At 38.7% G+C, this 20,556-nt stretch overlaps 1 protein-coding gene across 2 annotated transcripts in view; it reads left to right on the top strand.

Moving 5' to 3' along the window:
- The window catches only part of Zmat4 (zinc finger matrin-type 4), a 403,972-nt gene that overhangs the window by 208,209 nt on the left and 175,207 nt on the right, over nt 1-20,556 (top strand). For both annotated transcript variants that reach the window (XM_074054613.1, XM_074054614.1), the window contains exon 4: nt 13,408-13,564. In XM_074054613.1, the coding sequence (XP_073910714.1) occupies nt 13,408-13,564 (157 nt within the window). The remainder of the gene's footprint in view (nt 1-13,407; nt 13,565-20,556) is intronic.

Here is a 20,556-nt window from a genome sequence, read left to right on the forward strand (position 1 = left end):
AAGAAGAATGAAATCTTATCATTCGCAAAGAAATGGATGGAACTGGAGAACATTATTCTGAGCGAGGTTAGCCAGGCTCAGAAGACCAAAAATCGTATGTTCTCCCTCGTATGTGGACTTCAGATCTAGGGCAAACACAGCAACGTTGTTGGACTTGGGTCACATGACAAGGCGAGAGCACATAAGGGAGGTATGGGGATAAGTAGAAAATCCAAAACATGAAAGTGTTTGATGTCCCTATTCCAGAGGAACTAATATAGAAACCTTAAAGCGACAGAGGTCAACTTGAGAAGGGGATCAGGAACCAGTGTAAAGATCAGTTAGAGATGAATCAACTTGGGGTGTAACATATTTGTACATGGAAGCAATGCTAGGAATCTCTCTGCATAGCTATCCTTAACTCAGCTAGCAAAAATGCTTTGTCTTTTTTATTATGCTTGTGTCTTCTCTCAACAAAATTAGAGATAAGGGCAGAACAGGTTCTGCGCGGAAGCGAGGGGGGGTGGGGGGAGAAATGGCCCAATGTATGCACATGTGAATAAATGAATTTTAAAAAGTATGAAATAATACCTGATTTGAAAATCTTAGTATGAGAAAAGAATATAAAGTGCCCCATTAAAAATTTTTATGTTGAGTGCATGTTGAAGATAGTTTGAATGTATTGAGTTAAATAAAATGTGTTAAAATTAACTTTACAGTTTTAAAAAATCTGTAATTTAAAATTAGAAATTTAAAATATGGCCTCATTTATAACTTGCACTGTATTTTATAGGTCAGTTATTCTAGACACTAGATATTTAAAACTGAATATTTTAATAGTAGGAGATAGATAATGAAGTAAATTTAAATATCTAAACCATGCAATTTTATTTTATTTATGCATATACACTTAATATTTTTGAGGTGCCGTGGATTGAACTCAAGGCCTTGCCCAAGTACTCTACCACTAAGCTACATTCCCAGACCCTGTATCATTTTAGAATGTGAAATAAGTGATGTTGTAAAAGTAAAATAGAGGCATTTGACAGAGAGGGACAGGGCCTTATGCCACTGATGAGGGAAAGAATAGACAAATGGATCAGGAAAGAGAGACCCAGTTCGGAGATGTGAATTGAAGGGCAAGGTGAAAGGATTTGCAGATATTGTGGATTCAGGGGATGGGGGTAAGGAAAGAGAGACTATTGCTGAAGATATTTGGGGTCCTGATGAAAATTAGGTGTAATACTATCAGGTAGTATCCCATTTTAATGCTGCCTCATCTCTAGTCATTTTTAAAGATATGTCTCAAACAGGAAATGCGGCTTTTTTTTTTTTTGGTAGTTTTGGACTTTTTTTCAGAGCTTTTATGCATTTGCCTTCTTTGCTTCCCACTTGACTCATACCATTTTTGTACTCTGGCACATTTATTCATTTGCTGTATTTTTACTCACTAATTCTCTTGGTTAGTGGGCCTTATCTTGTGTATGTATTTGTCCTCTCTCAGGAACTCTGGTTAATTTCTCCCTTTGAGGGGTCTTATAACTACTGTGACCATCTGTTTTAATATTTCTTCAGTGACTGAAAAGCAAACTAATGCCTTCCAAATACCAAAGGCACACAGAGAACTCTACATACCTCCCAAGAAAATCTTCTTTTCTCCTTTATTGTCAAAATGACCCTTTTCTCCAATGCTATGGAAATTGAGGGTTTTCATTCATTGAGTGGATGGTTTCTATTCAAGTAACAGGGCATATATCTCTCTAGTAAGTAGTGGAACATAAGGCTCACTGTCAACTTTACTGGAGACTGCAGATGTAGGCAAGGCAGCTTCTTCATGGGGTATCTAGACACCACCCACCTTCCTAGGCAGGAGAATACAGCCTTCTTACATGGGCAAACTCACACAATGATGTGCCATTGCTACTACACCCATTTTAGTATTGGATGTGAATGTTAATGCCAATTGGCCTTTTTCTAAGACAAAGCAATAATGTTGGTAAGAGAGCAAGGAAGAAATTATTTTATATGGAAAACAGATTTCAGTGACCAAGTTAGAATTGGTTAGTGAACAGCCATTTAAAGTCATTTGTACAACAAATATTTATTTAATGTTTATTGAATCTGTTTTATGTATTGAGACCTGGAGAAAGTCTTGAAAATGTGGGGAGGATGATACTAACTACTATTGTAAAGTTGTTGTCTTTGATACGTTTTTGGAGGGACTATCCTAAAACAAAGAAACAAAGACAATTAAAAGACCAAGTCAAAATTTATGTCAAGGATGTATAGGACTACGAGAGGCCAGGAGGGATGAGGTTTGAGATGGAACAGCTTGTAGAGTGAGACAGCATGCAGCCTGCATAAGAAGTGGGTGACAGTGTTGTCAGGACTCTGCAGGAAGTGTCACTGCCAGGAGGTCTAATGGTCCCAGTAAAATGGGAGGGAAGGGGTAGAGACATTCGTCCTGTTTTCTGGCTGTCTCCAAAGTTAAATACCAGTCTGTATGCAGCAAAATGCCTAACACTGGAAATAGTTGCATTTATTGGGTATTTCATCTTACTTCAGGGACGGTGTGGGCTAACAGATATAGTTATTTCTGCCTGTAGCAGAGGGTGTCAGATGGCTGTTACTTTTAGGTATAGCTTAGCCTAATGTACAGTTCTGTTACAGCCACAGAATGTCTTTACCCTAAATGAACACTGTCATCAGTTAAAGAGTGGCTAGCTTGTGCTCAAAGTAATTCTGTGAACTACTAGAGTCCACATGAACACATTAATGTTTGCTGTACTTTCTGAGTGGGCTTGGTCTCCAAGTTAAAGGGGCCCAGAAAAGAAAACTTATGTTCAAGGTTTAGTATTTCTTTGGGCTTTCAAAATCATTTAAATGAATCTCTTAGAAATTGTTTTTCTGTAACAGTTTTATTAAGATATTATTCATGTGTCAACTTACCTACTTATACAGTTTATGGGTTTTAAGTATATTTATAGAGCTGTGAAATTGTCAGATTCATAATAAGCTTTAGAAACCCTGCACTCATTAGCAGTCTCTCCTCTTTTCCTATCATCTCTCCCCTGCCCCCATTACTCTTAATTTATTCTCTGTCTTTATAGAGTTTCCCATTCTGGAAATTTCAGTCTGGGATCATACAATATATGGTCCTTTGTGATTTCTTTTTCCATTTCACATAATGTTTTCAAGGCTCATCCATGTGGTAGCATGCATCAGGGATGTATTCTTTGCTAATGATATGCCGCTGTATGGACATACCACATCCTATTTATTCATTCTCTAGTTGATAGACATTTGAATTGTATCCACATTTGGGCTCTTATGAATTAGGTTGCTAGGAAAATTCATGTATAAATTTTTATGTGGACATATGTTTTTATTGCTCTTGAATGAAATATACATTTAATTCTCATTTTTCACAGTGGTTAGGTTCTTTAAAGTCATCGCCAACTCTGAACTAGCAAATAGTGAACCATTGCTTCTGAGTGAAATATAGTGTTAGGTTCCTTTAAGCCACTGGTCACAATATTTTTGTCAACTAGTCAGAACATAACCTAGTTTGTGGGTGTTTCTGTTTAAAGACACCTTATTAATATATATTTCTTACAAATAATTGATTATATGTAGTATTTCTTTATAATAATATACTAGTCCAGAAGGGTTTAACGTTATTCTTAACTCTGAGTAATGTAACTACAGATTTATTTGTTTTTTCAGCTTCACAAAAATTTAGTCCACTATATTTTTTGATTAGTCATTAGCTCAGGAATTCATTAATTTGGACACTTTTCCATATCTTCATTTTAACTATGTAAATTACTGAAGCATTCTCTAGTGTGTTCTTACACAAGAGCAATGACTTTCCTTTCATACTTTGTATGTGTAGTATTGTTGAGACTGACATTGAAATCATTGACAACATCATTGCTGAGTTACATCTGGATGAAGCTCCTCTAACACATTGATATTTTCCACAGGACTATCATAATTCTTGTGCTTAGAATCACAGCAAAAAAAAAAAAATCCGCCCAAAAAACAAAACATGGTGCTAAGTAGACTTATTGACAGTATGAAAAGTGAAAGAAAGAGGAAGAATGTCATCTTTCTTGACCTGAGCTGAGCATGTGCATTTGAGTGAGGTGACTCAAATTTTTGCTGCACTGTATGTGTTCATGATTCACAAATACCAGTCTTTGAATATTGAGGATTGACTATACCTAGAAATAGAATTGTTTAGTCCCATAGTAACTGAATGTTTAAACTTTTGAGGAATTATCAAATGTTTTTGCAAAATAATGTATTATTTTACATTCTCACCAGTACCATATGAGAGTTTCTATTTCTCTATATTCTTGTCAATACTTCTTATTACCCATCTTTTTTATTCTACATTTCCTAGAGGTTATAACATAGTATCTCATTTAGGTTTGATTGGCAATTTCCTGATGGTTAATGATGTCAAACATCTTTATGCCTGTTTATTATATTTCCCTTCTATCCATGGAAGATGCATTCCAAGACCCCCTAGTGGATGTCTGAACTTCCTTTGTCTGTGTCGGTCTCTGACATAAATATATGTGTGTGTGTGTGTGTGTGTGTGTATACCCATATATTCATACATACATTTGTATGTATATATGTATAAAAATGTATGTATATATATTTCTGTATATGTAAAAAATATAATAAACTTTGATTTATAAATTAGGCACAGTAAGAGACTGACAATGATAACAATGGCTAAAAAATATACTAAGAACTGTTATGTGAAGGTGGTCTCTATCTCAAAATATCTTATTTAACTTTTCACTTTTAACTTAAATGAAGCAATTTATGGCTTCTCTTTGGCATATCTAAATCACCAAAGAGAATTGCACTTTGGGACCATTATCAAGTAAAATAAGAATTACTTGAACATGAGTACTGTGATACCATGATGGTTGATGTGATTATTGAGAAAAGTAAGTGACTAACACATGGATAACATATACAATGTGGCTGTGCTTGATAAAGGGATGGTTCAAGTCCTTGGCAGGATGGAGCAGGACAGTGTGAAGTTTCACACACTACTCAGGATAGTATGCAAGTTGAATTTTGTGATGATTTATTTCTGAAATTTTCACTGAATATTTTAAGATCACAGTTGCCTCTAGGTAATTAAGACACATAGAAGGAGGGACTATGACCATTTTTACATAATCTTTGTAGAAATGTCTATTTACATCTTTGCCTGTTTTTTAATTTTGGTAATTTTCTTCATTCTGTCTTCTTTTGGAGACCAGATGTATTGAGCTTTGAACTCAGGGCCTCATACTTGCTAGGCAAGCACTCTACCACTTGAGCCATGCCTCCAGCCCAATTTGAGCAATTTTCAACAGTCATAGTTTGAGACTTCAATACTACATATTCAATAATGGATATAGCAACTAGGCAGAAGTTTATTGAGAAGAAAGAAGAAAGGAGAAGATTTAAACTAACTAGACTTAACAGGCATCCATAGACTTGTCCCTTTGTCCCTTTAATTCTTTCAGTTTTTACTTTGTGTGATTTGGGACTTTAGTTATATGTATCTATGTATACATTTATATTGTTTTTCTGATAGTTCAGCACTTTAATTATTACAGATGCCTCCATCATGAATATTCATTATTGTCTAAAAATGTATTCTGTCTGATATTAGTATAGCCACTACAGTTTTCTTATGGGTGCTGTTTGCCTGGCATTTTTCCATCTGTTTACTTTTACCCATTTGTATTTGCCATACACAGCATAGAGATTGGTTGTGTTTCCTTCTTATCTAATCTCTCCATTTTAGTTAGATTGTATATTCATATCTGCTGATATTATTATTCTAGTTGGATTTGTGCCTGCCATTTTACTTTTGTTTTTTATGTGAAAAGTTGCTCATTTATTTCCTTATTTCTTCTTTTGCATTAGTGAATATTTGAGACTGCAGTGTTTTAATTCCTTTACTATGTTATTTCAATTATTTCTTTACTGGTTTCTCTCTCTCTCTCTCTCTCACTATCTATCTATATATATATCTCAATTTATTAGAATCACATTCATACTAACCTAATTTTAGTCAGATAAGGACATATTACTCCTATATGGCTTTCTTCTCTCTTCCCCGGTTTTTGCTACTATTGTTACACATATCACACCTATGTATGGTACAAATTCAATAATATACTGTTGTAATTATTTTACATAATTTTTAAGAAGCTAAAAAGGAAATGGGTGAGTATATATTTTAGTGTTTGTTATATTAACTTTGTCATTTATTTTCTTCCTTTTTCCATTTGTTCACACAGATTTTAGTTAAAATCTGGTGTTGTTTCCTTACTCCAGTATGGCTTTGCCCCTTCCGCCTACCTACTTTGTACTGTTAATGTCTAATATATCATACTAATATATGGTATGGGCCCAACTATAGTATTCCATATGTGTGATTTTATACATACTGATTTTTTTTTTTGGCAGCACCGGCTTTTGAACTCAGGGCCTCGTGTTTGCTAGGCAGGTGCTCTATCACTTGAGTCATTCCACCAACCCTTTTTTGTGATGGTTTTTTTTCAAGATGGGATCTTGCAAAACTATTTGCCTGGAGCTGGCTTCAAACCATGATCCTCCTGATTTCTACCTCCTGAATAGCTAGGATTACAAATGTGAGCCACCAGCACCTGGTCATACTCTTTAAAAAATAATTAAGAGAATAAAGAAATACACATCTATAAACATCTATACTATCTATTATAATTACATAATTAACTTTATTGGCACCTTTGGGGTTTGTATGTTTATTTTGTTGTTTTGGTTTGGTTTTTGTGTGAAGATTTGAATTATTGTCTGTTGTCACTTGCTTTCAGCCTGAAGATTTTCCTTTGGTGTTCCTTGTAAGGTGGGTCTGTTAGTAACAAACCCTCTCAGATTTTATTGATTGGGGATGTCTTTACTTCATCTTCAGTTTTGAAACACAGTTTTGTTGAACATTCTTGTGAATTTTTTTCTCTCAACACTTTGAGTATGTCATCTCACTGACTTGTGGTTGTCACTGTTTCTGAGAAGTCAGAACTTTGAGTGTCTTTTTATAGCTGTTAATTTTATAATGGTTTTCTTGTGTTTGGTGAGTTGTTTCCTCTGCTATTTTCAAATGTTTTCCTTTGGTTTTGGTTCTCAACATTTTTACTATGATATATTTGGTATAAATAGTTTTGCTCTTATCTTGGTTAAAGTTTGTTAATCTTTAAACTTCAATATGTAATGAATTTGTTTTTTCTTCAAATATGAGAAGTTTTCAGTCATTTTTTTTTAATTTTTCTACTCTATTTCTTCTCTCCTACTCATAGTGCTCTGATTCTTTGCATATAGCTTGATGGTGCCCCACATTTCTTTGAGGTTCTGTTAAACTTCTTCATTTGTTTCTCTCTTTCTTTTACTGGAACTATGTAACTTCTATTCATCTAACTTCAAGTTCACTGTTTATTTCTTCAGCTAGTTCAGATCTACTACTGAGTCTCTTTAGGGAATTTTAATTTCTATTTCTTTATTGATAAGGCATTGTATCAAACAATCCCTTTTTTGTTTTAGCACTGTTTCCTTTAGTTCTTTGGATACATTTATAATTTTTTGAAGTCTTTGAAGTTGCTTCAAAGTCTTGTTGGTTACATTCAATATTGGGACCATCTTTTTTTTTTTCTTGTGTGATGTGGGTTTCACTTTCCTGTTTTTGTTTTGCTTTGTTTGTTATATCTCTTATAAACTTTGTTGTCCTCCTTACTGAAACTTTGACATTTTAGATTATATGGCATGGCTGGATTACCTACTGTCCTGGGATTGTTTGCCATTTATTTGTCCAGTATCTTGGCTAGACTATTTTAGTAGCATTTGTTTCTAAATGTGCAGCCACTGCTGTCCCTGCTCAGATTCACAGATTTAGAAGTGCTGTGTCCCTCGGGGTGAGAATGACGGGTGAAAATAGTTTTTGTAGAACTCCCTTGACTCCTAGCTGATCTGTGTCAAACTGCCTGCCTCTTCTGGAACCACATCTAGCTTTTAGGTTTTATTAGCTGTTGTGAGGCAGGCCAGAAGTTGGAAAAGTTTGGGGCTCATGTAGGTTGCCTAAGGATGGCCCAGACCACTGTGCCCCTCCCCACTCGTTCAGTATTGGGTGGTTCTCCTGGGTCTCCCCTCTCTGTGGGTTAGTGTGGGTTTTAAAAGCACCTGATAAAGAAAAGTGCTTTTTCTCTGCTGGGGGACTCCACTTGCGCTCAAACATGCTTCCTTTGTATTTTCCTTTTAATAAATCCCATTTATACCCATGTGTTCTGCTTGGATTCTTCCATGCTAGAAGCTGGAACTCAAGATCCAAGGTCTTCTGAAATCATAGAAAAAAAATTACATCTTAGATTAACCATGCTTTGGCTCAGAAACCACCTCACCTGGCCGGGAACTGCCCAGGCCCCTCCCCAGTCATTAATAATTGGGTGGGAATCTCCTTGTTCTCCCTTTCCCATAGGTTATTGTAGGTTTTTAAAGCACCTGAAGAGCAAAAACAGCTCTGGCTCCAACCTGGGCCTCACAGTGCCTCCCTTTGTATTTCCCTTTCCTAACTTCCCTAACTAGTCAGAGTTGCTGGTATTTACAATGCATCATGGCATTGCATTGGTCCCCTCAGTCAAATACCCTGTGAAGCATATCCTGTTGGCTTCAAAAGCTGACCAATTTTTAGGGCATCCTGTTCCCTCTGCTGTCAGCTGTCTATACTTTCTTGCTCTCTAGTCTACAAGAGTGGCATAACTCTACATCCTGATATTATATTGGATAGCAATTGGTTCTCCTGTCAAACTTAGATTTTTCTATATGAGAAGAAAATGAGATTATACAGGGAGCAGAATATAGAATGGTAATTAAAATTGCTATTGGGAACATGTTCCCTTACTTGAGCTCTCAAGTTAGCTTACTGTTGATGTCTTTGGTTTTTTTCTTGGCCATCTTATTGTCAATATGAAAAATGTTAGCTTACAATTAGATATCCCTGTGTTACCTGTCTTGTCTCCACTTTTGACTTTTGTGTGATGCAGTTTATTGACCCCACAAACCTATCCCTGAACCACTCAGTAAGCCCTGGACGGTCCCCTGTGTGGTTAGCATTGTGCTAGGTGCTGAGTCTTCCAAGAGGCAATTTCCTTCACTTTAAAGAAGTTTTATGGAAGGGCACAAATACGAAAACAGACAAATTAATAATTTTGCATCCTACTTTAAAAAATAAACAGAGTACTCTGTAGGGCAGTAGGAGAGGTCAAAAAGAGCTTCATCTCAAGGAAGTGATAGTTCACCCAAGCCATGAATACATATTGCAGCAAGGCTGGATTAGACAAGAAGTGATGAGAAAGGGCTTTCTAGGTGGGGTGAAAATCCTCAAACACTTTCTTTTTTATTTTTTTTACATCGATTGACTTTTTATCTTATAATTGGGAGAGTCTAAAACAAGACTGTATGTCTTCCTCAATCATTAATATTAGCCCTTATTTTCTGTTGGAATGTCCAATTCTCCCTGTGAAACCTCTTTGTTAACAAGTGGAATAGCATTCATTTACCACAGCATCTAACATGCTTAGCAGGTCCTTACGTTGTGTGAATGAATGGCATAACTTCATTGGTTATTCAGTTTAAGAGGAGATCTTTGCCCTGGAAACTTGTTCTGAGTATGCTTTGTACAATGATACTATCCTCTGAATTTGAGCTGCCAGTCTTTCTTTAGAAAATTTTATCTATTAAAGTCTCGGGGGCAGGGAAGGCCACACTAGGCTGGAACTTTTCATTGGAAGCAGCAAAAAGTGTGCAGATTCTAAAAAGGTGGGCTGTGAGTTAAATTCTGGCTTGTGCTCTTATTAAGCTTAATTTTAAAAACTACATGCTTAGGTCTATAGCATTCATAAGTGAAAAATAGGATAGTTCAAGCAACTGTCACCTTGACAATTTTCTTTTATTTATTTTTTATTTTTTTCATTTTTGTTTATTATTCATATGTGCATACAAGGCTTGGTTCATTTCTCCCCCCTGCCCCCACCCCCTCCCTTACCACCCACTCTGCCCCCTCCCTCTCCCCCACCTCAATACCCAGCAGAAACTATTTTGCCCTTATTTCAAATTTTGTTGTAGAGAGAGTATAAGCAATAATAGGAAGGAACAAGGGTTTTTGCTGGTTGAGATAAGGATAGCTATACAGGGCATTGACTCACATTGATTTCCTGTGCGTGGGTGTTACCTTCTAGGTTAATTCTTTTTGATCTAACCTTTTCTCTAGTTCCTGGTCCCCTTTTCCTATTGGCCTCAGTTGCTTTAAGGTATCTGCTTTAGTTTCTCTGCGTTAAGGGCAACAAATGCTAGCTAGTTTTTTAGGTGTCTTACCTATCCTCACCCCTTCCTTGTGTGCTCTCACTTTTATCATGTGCTCAAAGTCCAATCCCCTTGTTGTGTTTGCCCTTGATCTAATGTCCACATATGAGGGAGAACATACGATTTTTGGTCTTTTGGGCCAGGCTAACCTCACTCAGAATGATGTTCTCCAATTCCATCCATTTACTAGCGAATGATGACATTTCGTTCTTCTTCATGGCTGCATAAAATTCCATTGTGTATAGATACCACATTTTCTTAATCCATTCGTCAGTGGTGGGGCATCTTGGCTGTTTCCATAACTTGGCTATTGTGAATAGTGCCGCAATAAACATGGATGTGCAGGAGCCTCTGGAGTAACAGTCTTTTGGGTATATCCCCAAGAGTGGTATTGCTGGATCAAATGGTAGATCGATGTCCAGCTTTTTAAGTAGCCTCCAAATATTTTTCCAGAGTGGTTGTACTAGTCTACATTCCCACCAACAGTGTAAGAGGGTTCCTTTTTCCCCACATCCTCGCCAACACCTGTTGTTGGTGGTGTTGCTGATGCTGGCTATTCTAACAGGGGTGAGGTGGAATCTTAGCGTGGTTTTAATTTGCATTTCCTTTATTGCTAGAGATGGTGAGCATTTTTTCATGTGTTTTTTGGCCATTTGAATTTCTTCTTTTGAGAAAGTTCTGTTTAGTTCACGTGCCCATTTCTTTATTGGCTCATTAGTTTTGGGAGAATTTAGTTTTTTAAGTTCCCTATATATTCTGGTTATCAGTCCTTTGTCTGATGTATAGTTGGCAAATATTTTCTCCCACTCTGTGGGTGTTCTCTTCAGTTTAGAGACCATTTCTTTTGATGAACAGAAGCTTTTTAGTTTTATGAAGTCCCATTTATCTATGCTATCTCTTAGTTGCTGTGCTGCTGGGGTTTCATTGAGAAAGTTCTTACCTATACCTACTAACTCCTATACCTTAAAGACCCAAAAAACTCTACTCAGAAGCTTCTAGACATCATCAATAGCTATAGCAAGGTAGCAGGATATAAAATCAACATAGAAAAATCATTAGCATTTCTATACACTAACAATGAGCAAACTGAAAAAGAATGTATGAAAACAATTCCATTTACACTAGCCTCAAAAAATATCAAATACCTAGGTGTAAACCTAACAAAAGATGTGAAAGACCTCTACAAGGAAAACTATACACTTCTGAAGAAAGAGATTGAGGAAGACTATAGAAAGTGGAGAGATCTCCCATGCTCATGGATTGGTAGAATCAACATAGTAAAAATGTCTATACTCCCAAAAGTAATCTACATGTTTAATGCCATTCCCATCAAAATTCCAATGACAATTTTCTTTTAAAAGATGTAGGACTCAAAAAATGTAGGGCTAATAAATATCCTTTAACATATAGCAAGAAGATAGCAGATTTGGTCATTCATTCCTTCTGAGCTACCCACTTCTCATTTAATGGACAGGAACTTCTCAGTAATTCCATGCTTTCGCTTTTCTGGGCTTTATTTCCTGGGTAGAATTCTGTGCCATCTCCTAAGTCTTCCTTAGAGAGTGGGATAGGGGAGAACAGGGAGTCAATCCTCCCCTTTAACCCTCTGGTCCATTTTGTCTCTGTAGTATACTTCACAAAGGTGTTAAGTGTTTGTGCTTTTTCTTTTCTTTTTTTAAGGAGGGCAAAATTTAAAGCATCTGAACTTTAAAGCCTCAGTGTCTACAGGCTCCCTCCAGGAGAGGACCTTCTGGGAAGTCCTCCTTTCTTCATGAGGGCCACATCCTCTCACTGACCACATGCCTACCCCTCATCCCCAGCATTTTGGTGCTGTCCTCCCTAGGACCAAAGCTAATTATCAGAAATATTACAGACTAATGCCTTAAGGAGGAAGGAGTTAGTTTTCTAACTGCCACATGATTTGCACTGTCTCCAGCAGTGGGCATCTTATTATTATGCAAAAATTCTATAATCCTATTCCTCTATCCTGTCTCTACAATCTTCCTTCTCCTCCTCCCCACCCAATTTTAAATTGCATTCTCTAGGCCTTCTGGGAACCAAGAAGGGACTATTGTGGAGCCATGTCCTCCTTTGAGGCTGCTTTTTAACAATGCGGTGCTTTGCTATTGCAGTTCCATTAAGGAATAGATTGGCTCCTTATCTAAGAGCCCTGCTTTATCCTCAATTTTCAACGAGGCAGGAGGGGAGGCAATGGATTAATCTTCCCCTCAGTAAGTATAGGTAATTGATGACTCCTGTGCACAATGGCCAGGTCCCATGGTCTGTTAGAGGATTTACTTTTTTCTGAATCATGATTCATTTTCATTAATTCTTATAGAGGAATAAAAATCAAGCAAGATTTAAGCATTTTATGTAACATTTAAAGAATTACCTTTTCTGAGGAAAAGAAAATCACAAAAACTCTCCCCAGAAAATTCAACCAGCATGGTCATCATGGCTTTATGATACATACTCCAGTTGATTATGAAAAATGTTCAAGTTCTTAAAGAAATCTTAAAAAAAAGAAAACCCTTGAACATCACAGCCATGTATCCTGGTGAGGCTAAAATTGGGTAAAGCAGAGCTGAATGCCAAATGATAATTTCTGCTAAATAATTCAGGCCATGTGAACTCTGATATTTTACTTACTTTAATGAGCATAATGGGTGCTATTACAGACTGCTTTCCTCGCAGTGCCAGACACGATATGCTACCACCTAACTGTGGGCTCCATTTTTCTTTGGTAACTCAGATCTGTAAGGTTTTCCTGCAACCCCAGAGTCTGACATTAGTAGCCACCAAATAAGTGTATGTTGGAATCAGTCTCTAGTTTTTGGTAATGATTATCATTAAGTAAAATATAGATTGCAGATAAAAAACTAGATGTTTCTATAGGCTAGTGTGTAGTAACTCTCATTGCAAATGATAAATCTCATTTCTAAAAGAATGGAACAAGAAAAAGAAATCATAGGACTTGGGTTTCTCCCTGACTCTCTCTTTTTCCTTCTCCCTACACAGGGAAGCGATGCTGATATGGTGGATAAGAATAAGTGCTGTACACTCTGTAACATGTCCTTTACCTCTGCGGTGGTGGCCGACTCACATTACCAGGGCAAAATCCATGCCAAAAGGTTAAAACTGTTGCTAGGAGAGAAAACGCCATTAAAGACCACAGGTATGTGTATGAACAATAGTCATGGGGAGGTACAGAACCAAGGACTGCACTTGTTCAGTGAATCATACTCCTTCTTCAGAAGCAGCTGCCAGCATCGGGGTCTCTTGCTATTCAAAACCCAAAGGGAAGAAAGGGGAGTACAGCATACCTTGTAGTCGTAAGAACATCAAGTATAATTTCCCATGCTCCTTCATGTTAGTAATTCACCATCATTATCTACTGAAAACTGATTACATTCTCTAAGATGTTGTCTATCACATCTATTATATATTGTATAAAACATTCTATCTATTAAGTTCTTCTAGATTCAGCCTGTAGTCAGCATGGATAATGGATGCTATATACTACAAAATGGTTAGATCTCCCACCAACATTTGTATAATGTAGGATATCATTCTCTTCTTGAGGAGTGAGAAGGGACAGAGGAGAAAACTGCAGTCTTTAAAAATACTTTACTTTGTAGACTAGTGGATTTTATGGCATTCCTGTCATCTTTGTAGGGAATGCAGTGATTCAAGCCTATTAACTTTTATAAGTAAAACTTTAAATACTGACAACAGATTACTTGACCTTCTAATTGCTTAACTAAAAATTTTCTTTGAGGTCTATCAAATCATGAAACTATAATATTGTTATAATTTAATAAAGACAATACAGTTTGGACAAGATTTATGTTGTGGTACAGGTATTACTAGACTGGATTATAATCCCAAGAAGTTGGAAGTATTTTTCATGATGTCTGCCTTTCAGTGCAATTAAAATTTAGCGGTACATTTTATCTTGCTGTCTAATGGATTGTGTATAAATCATGGGTGTAATTATTTTTTAAATGGTATTTTGGAAATTGGAGGGCATCTAAAACAGTGGTTGGTTTTTGTCTTCACTGGTGTTTTTCTTAAAAAAATGTATTTTTTACCTGGAGAATAGCAAGGAATCTTTCACTATATTTTTCTACTTAGTTAACTAAAGATACTGTTTTCATAAAGGTGGCTGTGACATTCAGGCATAGAATGGAGTTGTAAAATACATGGAATCTAGAGACAAGCTCGGTCTATTTTGGAGCACACTGTGTGGTTTGGCACTTGATGAGCAGCCAGTCAGTTGAAACACTTACTCTCTGAAAGGTTGGGGATTCACCTTATAACCTGTTCCTCATCAAATCACTTAAAATAGATTCCTCAAAGAAACAGTCACTGGAAAATTTCTACCTGTTTTCCATGAAGGAGTAACTAGCCCATTTGTTCTCTCTGCCTAAGCAGAGTACTGGTATTAAATTTAATTTTGGAGGTAATGATAGAAGAGGAGTGCCTGTATATTTGTTTATCAAATCAATTAGCAAATGGGAATTATTATTTCTGTAAAAGAATTACTATATGACAAAAATAGTTCTTTGTGAATTTAAATACATCCTCAAGATAACCAAGCACCAGATTGTTCTTCTAAATTCGAATACCCGAAGAGCTAGTACATAGAACTCAGTTGTCATCAATGTATTCCAAAAGAAAAAGGAAGAGCATTTAAAGTGTGACCTTTAAGTAATGGCTTAGTCTGAGCTGTCCATGGTGCTGATGCACCCTCAGGTGTAGTGATCAGGGTGCTGGTTAGGCAAGAAGTAAGTGGGGGTGGAATGAGAGGAAGAGGTAGCAACAATGAATAGCTTGTGTTGGGGAAGTCTCTATTGCTGTGTGCTAGACTCCTCCTTTCTCATCTGGCTCTTATCTCCTGTTTGCATACCTCTCATCTATCTCTCTGAAGCTGCTGTGAGCAGGAAGAATCTTGGAAAGTGGCAATTCTCAGACAGAATGGGAGGGTCTAAGTAGCTAAGCAGTCCTCAGGACTGGGTTGATGTCATCTAGCTGTTGGCAGGGAGCAGAGAAGCAACACACACTGAAAGAGGGTACAAGGGTAAGCAGAAGTAGGCATTGGGAGTTGTGGCCTAGGTTAAAAGTTGAAATCTGAGAGGATGGAACCTAGCATGCACTGTGTGGGTTCAGAGAACATGATGTGGATAGTCAAGCATAACACTGGCATTAGGAAAGACTGGAAGATGGAAGCAGGACCTTGGAGCAGTGCTCAGGTTCTAGGGAAAGAGGAAATTGAAGGCTATTAAGAGATAGCAGTTTATCATCATTTAAGAGAAGGATACTAGGCTAGAAACCAAGTATAAGGAATAAATCAGGAACCTGGTTTCCAGATTTATGGTTGAGGTGTGATCTCAAGGACATACTCAGTTATTGCAAATATAGGGCAAGGACTAAGAATTGCTGGAAAAGACTACCCAGGCCGTGGGCTTCCTGAGCTACCACTTCAGCCTCTTCAGCTCATTGACTGGAGTCAGCATTGCCACCTTCCTTGGCTGACTGCAATCAAGCCCAGCAGCCATGCCAGAAGGACTTCACCCTCCAGGCTGAAGTTACCTTTGTGCACATATAGGAACTGCTCTAACTAATCAACCAGGTTTGTAGGTTTGCTTGAAAACAAAAGGAATAGAAGAACATATAAAACCAGTCAACTGAATCATGATGCCAGAGACAAACCATACTCTTGCTCAGGTATGCTGCTTAAGCTCCCTTTCATGAATAATGGGCTCCTGAACTCTAGTGATTTCTGGGTTGGAATAACCGAACACAACTCATTACTTCTCTGAGCTACTCCATCTGATGAGGGTGAACAATTGAGACCTGTGACTCACTGCCTGTCCTCTGCCTCTTGCTGTGCTTTGTTCAAGCATCAACTGAGCATCCTTCAGTTTGAGTTGCCTTCTCCAGATGGGTGCATGTTTATTAGAACTTCTGAAATTCTTGGCAGAATCATTTCTTCTGGGTTAGTGTGTCTCAGAATCTATGTCCTAGTTCAATGCTTTTCTGACTCCCACTATGAAAATAAAAGCATAAGGAGGGCTGTAGACTACCATATGGTCACAGTAGAAGCATACCTCAGGGTGAAAATCCTGCTTATAAGGGAGAGGAGACTGAGGCTGCCACAGTCATGTCAGTTGCAGTAGAAGCCAGAGAAGCCAAACTGCAGAGGAGCTAAAGGGGTCTCTAGATAGAGAACAGAACAATGATGTGTTTTTCAGCTTTCTGTCACTGTAAAAAATGCCTGAGATAGTCAACTTGTAAAGACAAAGATTTATTTTATTTTGGCTCATAATTTTGGAGGTTCCATTCCATGACTGGGAAGACATATTGACCACATTGACTTTAAGTCTCTTATGGGGAGGCAGGACATCATGGCAGGAGCTCATGGTGGGGAAAAACTGCTCCTTTCTCATGACCAAGAAGTGAAAGAGAAAAAGTAAAAGGAAATGGGGTCCCACTATACCTTTTAAGGGCACATGCCCAATGGCCCAAAGACCTCTCAGTAGTTCCTACTCATAACCTCCTACTACTAGCTAGGATTTCAAAATAAGGAAGAGTTTATTGATATTCAGAAGGGCTTACAGGCAGAATGTGTTACTGTGGGAGCTGTTGACCCAGACACTGGTTGGCAACTCAGCAGGGTATTTCTGGCTGGGGTTCCAGCTTAAGTCAGTGCTTAGCCAAGGTGACATTTAAAGTCCCTCTAATCCTAGATTCTTAGCCAGATGCTACCCACCAGTGGATACAACATGGCAGAAGCAAATTCTGGCCTGTGGGTTGGGAGATGTGAACTCAGGCTCAGCTCTCCTCTAATTAGTTGTATACTTTTTGGTAGGTCCCTTATCCTTTCCAACTCAGTTTTCTCAACTGTTGTTTTGTTTTAATGTTATGCACATATCTCACTGGCTTTTATACAGTTGATATTGAGGTAACAGCTACGCTTTTCTCTAGCAGCCTGCGTGAGCTCATCCTAGAAACCTAACTGGGAGCGATGGGAGGTTAAGAAAGGACAAAAGACAGAAGACAAACATGCAGAAAGCTGAGGTCAGGTGGGCTGGGTGCTCTGATGAAGACACAAAACAGGCTCATCCACCTCCAGCGAGTTTATTGTATACAATGGCAAACAAGGAAGTAGAGCAACAGTTTTGGGGGGAGGGTATGACATTGTAGTTATTAGGAACAGGACTCTCTGGACGTAAGCATCTTAGGAAAAGCAGTTGTGCTGCATTTTGCCCTCACCCCTTCTGCAGCTGGGGCTGTGCTTATGTCAAGTTCTCATAGGCTTCTCATACTCCACTCTCCACATCTCCCCCTTTTTAATTTCTTAAATACTCCCAATGAAACCTGTCCCCCAATCCAAGGAGCTGTCTTTGCACTGTGTGGTATCCAACTGAAAGAACAAGAAAACAGATGAACAATAACACACTTATTCCTGCCAAATACCAGAAGGAGTACTTTAGTAAGTTAAATGGATTGAAACCCATGAGTTCATCCAGGATAGGTTTTGCAATTTTAGCTGAAGAAACATCATTATCAAAAGCCTTTTGCATGGCCAGTATTTGTTGCCTTAATTGCCGTAAGTTTACAGTATCATTGCTTTGTGCCCATGTGCCCATAAGAGGAGCATTTATTTTTTCCCAGCAAAATTCTGATTCGTTATACTGTGCGGCCGTGACACAAACATGGTGGAAGTCAGCGTAACAACCCATCATTGTTTTATGGGATCCAGTTCATTGCCTAGTGTGATAACCACAGCCTCACATATGTTGAGGCAAACATCCATCTTGTCATCAGTCTGCATGAGCTTCTAGAGCATAAGTAAGATTTTTGGTCAAATTGTTAACCTAGTGAGCATTTTGTACAGCCTGAGTCAGTGCCACTGTGACTGTGGCAGCAGTGGCTATCATGGTAGCAGGGTCCACAATGCCCGCTATAATTAGCCCTATCAACCTCTTTTCTCTAAGCAAAAACTCTTTTATTTCCTTAACTACTTGTAGGCCTCTATCAGCATACCAATCTCCTAAACTGTTGATAGGCACCAGGACATGGGGAGGTTGGGCCAGGATGTCTTTGTCCTTGTTATGACTGGAGATGTGGGTGTTAAGGTTGTATCTTTGACAAGTAATACTATGTAACCGTTCTGCCTGGACAACCTTGACATTACCAATCACGAAAACATAGGGGTGTTGGACACAGGCCCGTAGGCCAATCTTCTCAGCCCCTCCACTATCCAGATCAGCCAGTAACCAACTTGTGAGACTAAGCAAGCTGATAGCAGCTGCCAATTTCCATAAATCCTTTTTGGGTGTCCCCTCAAATAGCCCCAGGACTGACGAGTTCCAGTACCCTGTATTATTAGACTACTGACTACCATTTTTAGACCAACAAATTACTTCATTTCCTGATATATTGAACATAAAACATTATGAAAAAGATACTCTCTCCAAGGTGCCACCCCAGACTTCCAGGTTACCTGATGAACAGAGCACCACAGTGAGGGAGGCATATGGGTGGCATTATAGGGCTCTGTGGCATTAAGTCTATTAAAAGACATACATATGGGTAAGGAACTAGACATTCCTGTAAAGCTATAGTCACTATATTTAGGCACCAAACGTCCTGAGGAATGACCTCCCATGTGTACTATACCATTAGTAAAGATAAATATGGGGTGACTCTGCCAAGTGATGTACCATTTGGTAGGCTGAGCATGAAAGTCCAGTATGCATCGCCCTGGACAACACCCACCTGTATTGTGATTATGACCAATGCCGCCAGTAATGTGGTTGTGGGATTCCTAGCCATCCCCAGGTTACCAGTTACTATTGTCATCATGTTCTTGATTTGACCCCAGGTTGGTGGCCACATCTTTCTTGCCAGTGGCCGTCTCCTTGGCCGCCCTCTGATCAGTGGAGGAATCAGCCTCAGCAGTTCCCTGTCCCAGTGTGAGTATTGTAGTCTCAGCCTCCTCATCTTTGGGACCAGGGGGTCCATGAGGCTTGACAAACTGCGATGATACCCATACTGGGTGTTCTGCACCTTTACGAAAAACACAAGCATGCCCTAACCCCACAGAGCCAAACAATGAGTGATGACATGCTTAGTGGCCTCACCAGTGTATGCAGAGGCATAGATATAAGGTGAAATTGCCTACAGAGGGCTGAACCATTTTGATGGTACAAAGCATAACTTACTTGGGTAGCTTCTATGGTGTGGCAATTTGGGTGAGCAAACATAAGGCAAGCCCAGAGACTAGGTTATCTGTCCAGGCATTACCATCAGTGAATGTACCAGGGAGATTAGAATGTGAGTGCAAATTGTTCAGAAAACAGGGATAGAGGTGGGTTTGCACCAGACTACACAACTGAAAGAAAAGATTAACAACAGCATAAAGCTCTGGCCTTTAAGCAGAGGTAAAACAGCATTTTCAACCTTGTGGCAATCTTTGGTGTAACAGGCAGCACTACCATGCCCAGAAGCATGAGTGAAAATTGTGACAGCCTCTGACAGAGGAGAGGATAGAATAATTTGTAACCATTCCAACACCCCCTGCAATCGCCAGAGTGCTCCCACGGCAGCTGGGGTGTGGGAATGGGGGCTGGGTCTGGCTGGGGCTGAGCTCTTTTAGGAAGCGGGTCCAAGACTGTAGCATCACTGGTGCCTGCCGTGACTCAGTCACCCTCTGGCATGCCTGGTAGGGGTTGGCTGTGCTCCGCAAATCCCATTCCTCCCCTCCAACACTGAGGACATATCTCAGAGAGTCAAGTCAGATACTGAAGAGGAGAATCTTTATTTATGTGAGGGAGTGGAAGTGCATTCCTCCCCCTGAGCTATATATCGTGCCCTCAGCCTGTTTCCTACCTTGTTCTCTGTTTCTCAATTTACAGTGCCCTCCTCAGGGAACCATGGGCAAGTATCCTGTACAAAATATAAAAATTGCATAAGCTGAAGCAACCTGACCCTGCTTCCTCTAATCTTTAGCATAGCTTTTAAAGCCTGTACATAGAGTTCTCAGTCCTTAGACCTGCACTGTCCCATGTTTTTACATCTAACTGTATTTAATCACTCTCCCCCACACCTTACTTATTTTTCTATTCCCTACTTATTTTTCTATTACATGTATGCTTCTCA

Source organism: Castor canadensis, chromosome 14 (genome assembly GCF_047511655.1).
Source record: "Castor canadensis chromosome 14, mCasCan1.hap1v2, whole genome shotgun sequence".
Taxonomy (NCBI): Eukaryota; Metazoa; Chordata; class Mammalia; order Rodentia; family Castoridae; genus Castor; species Castor canadensis.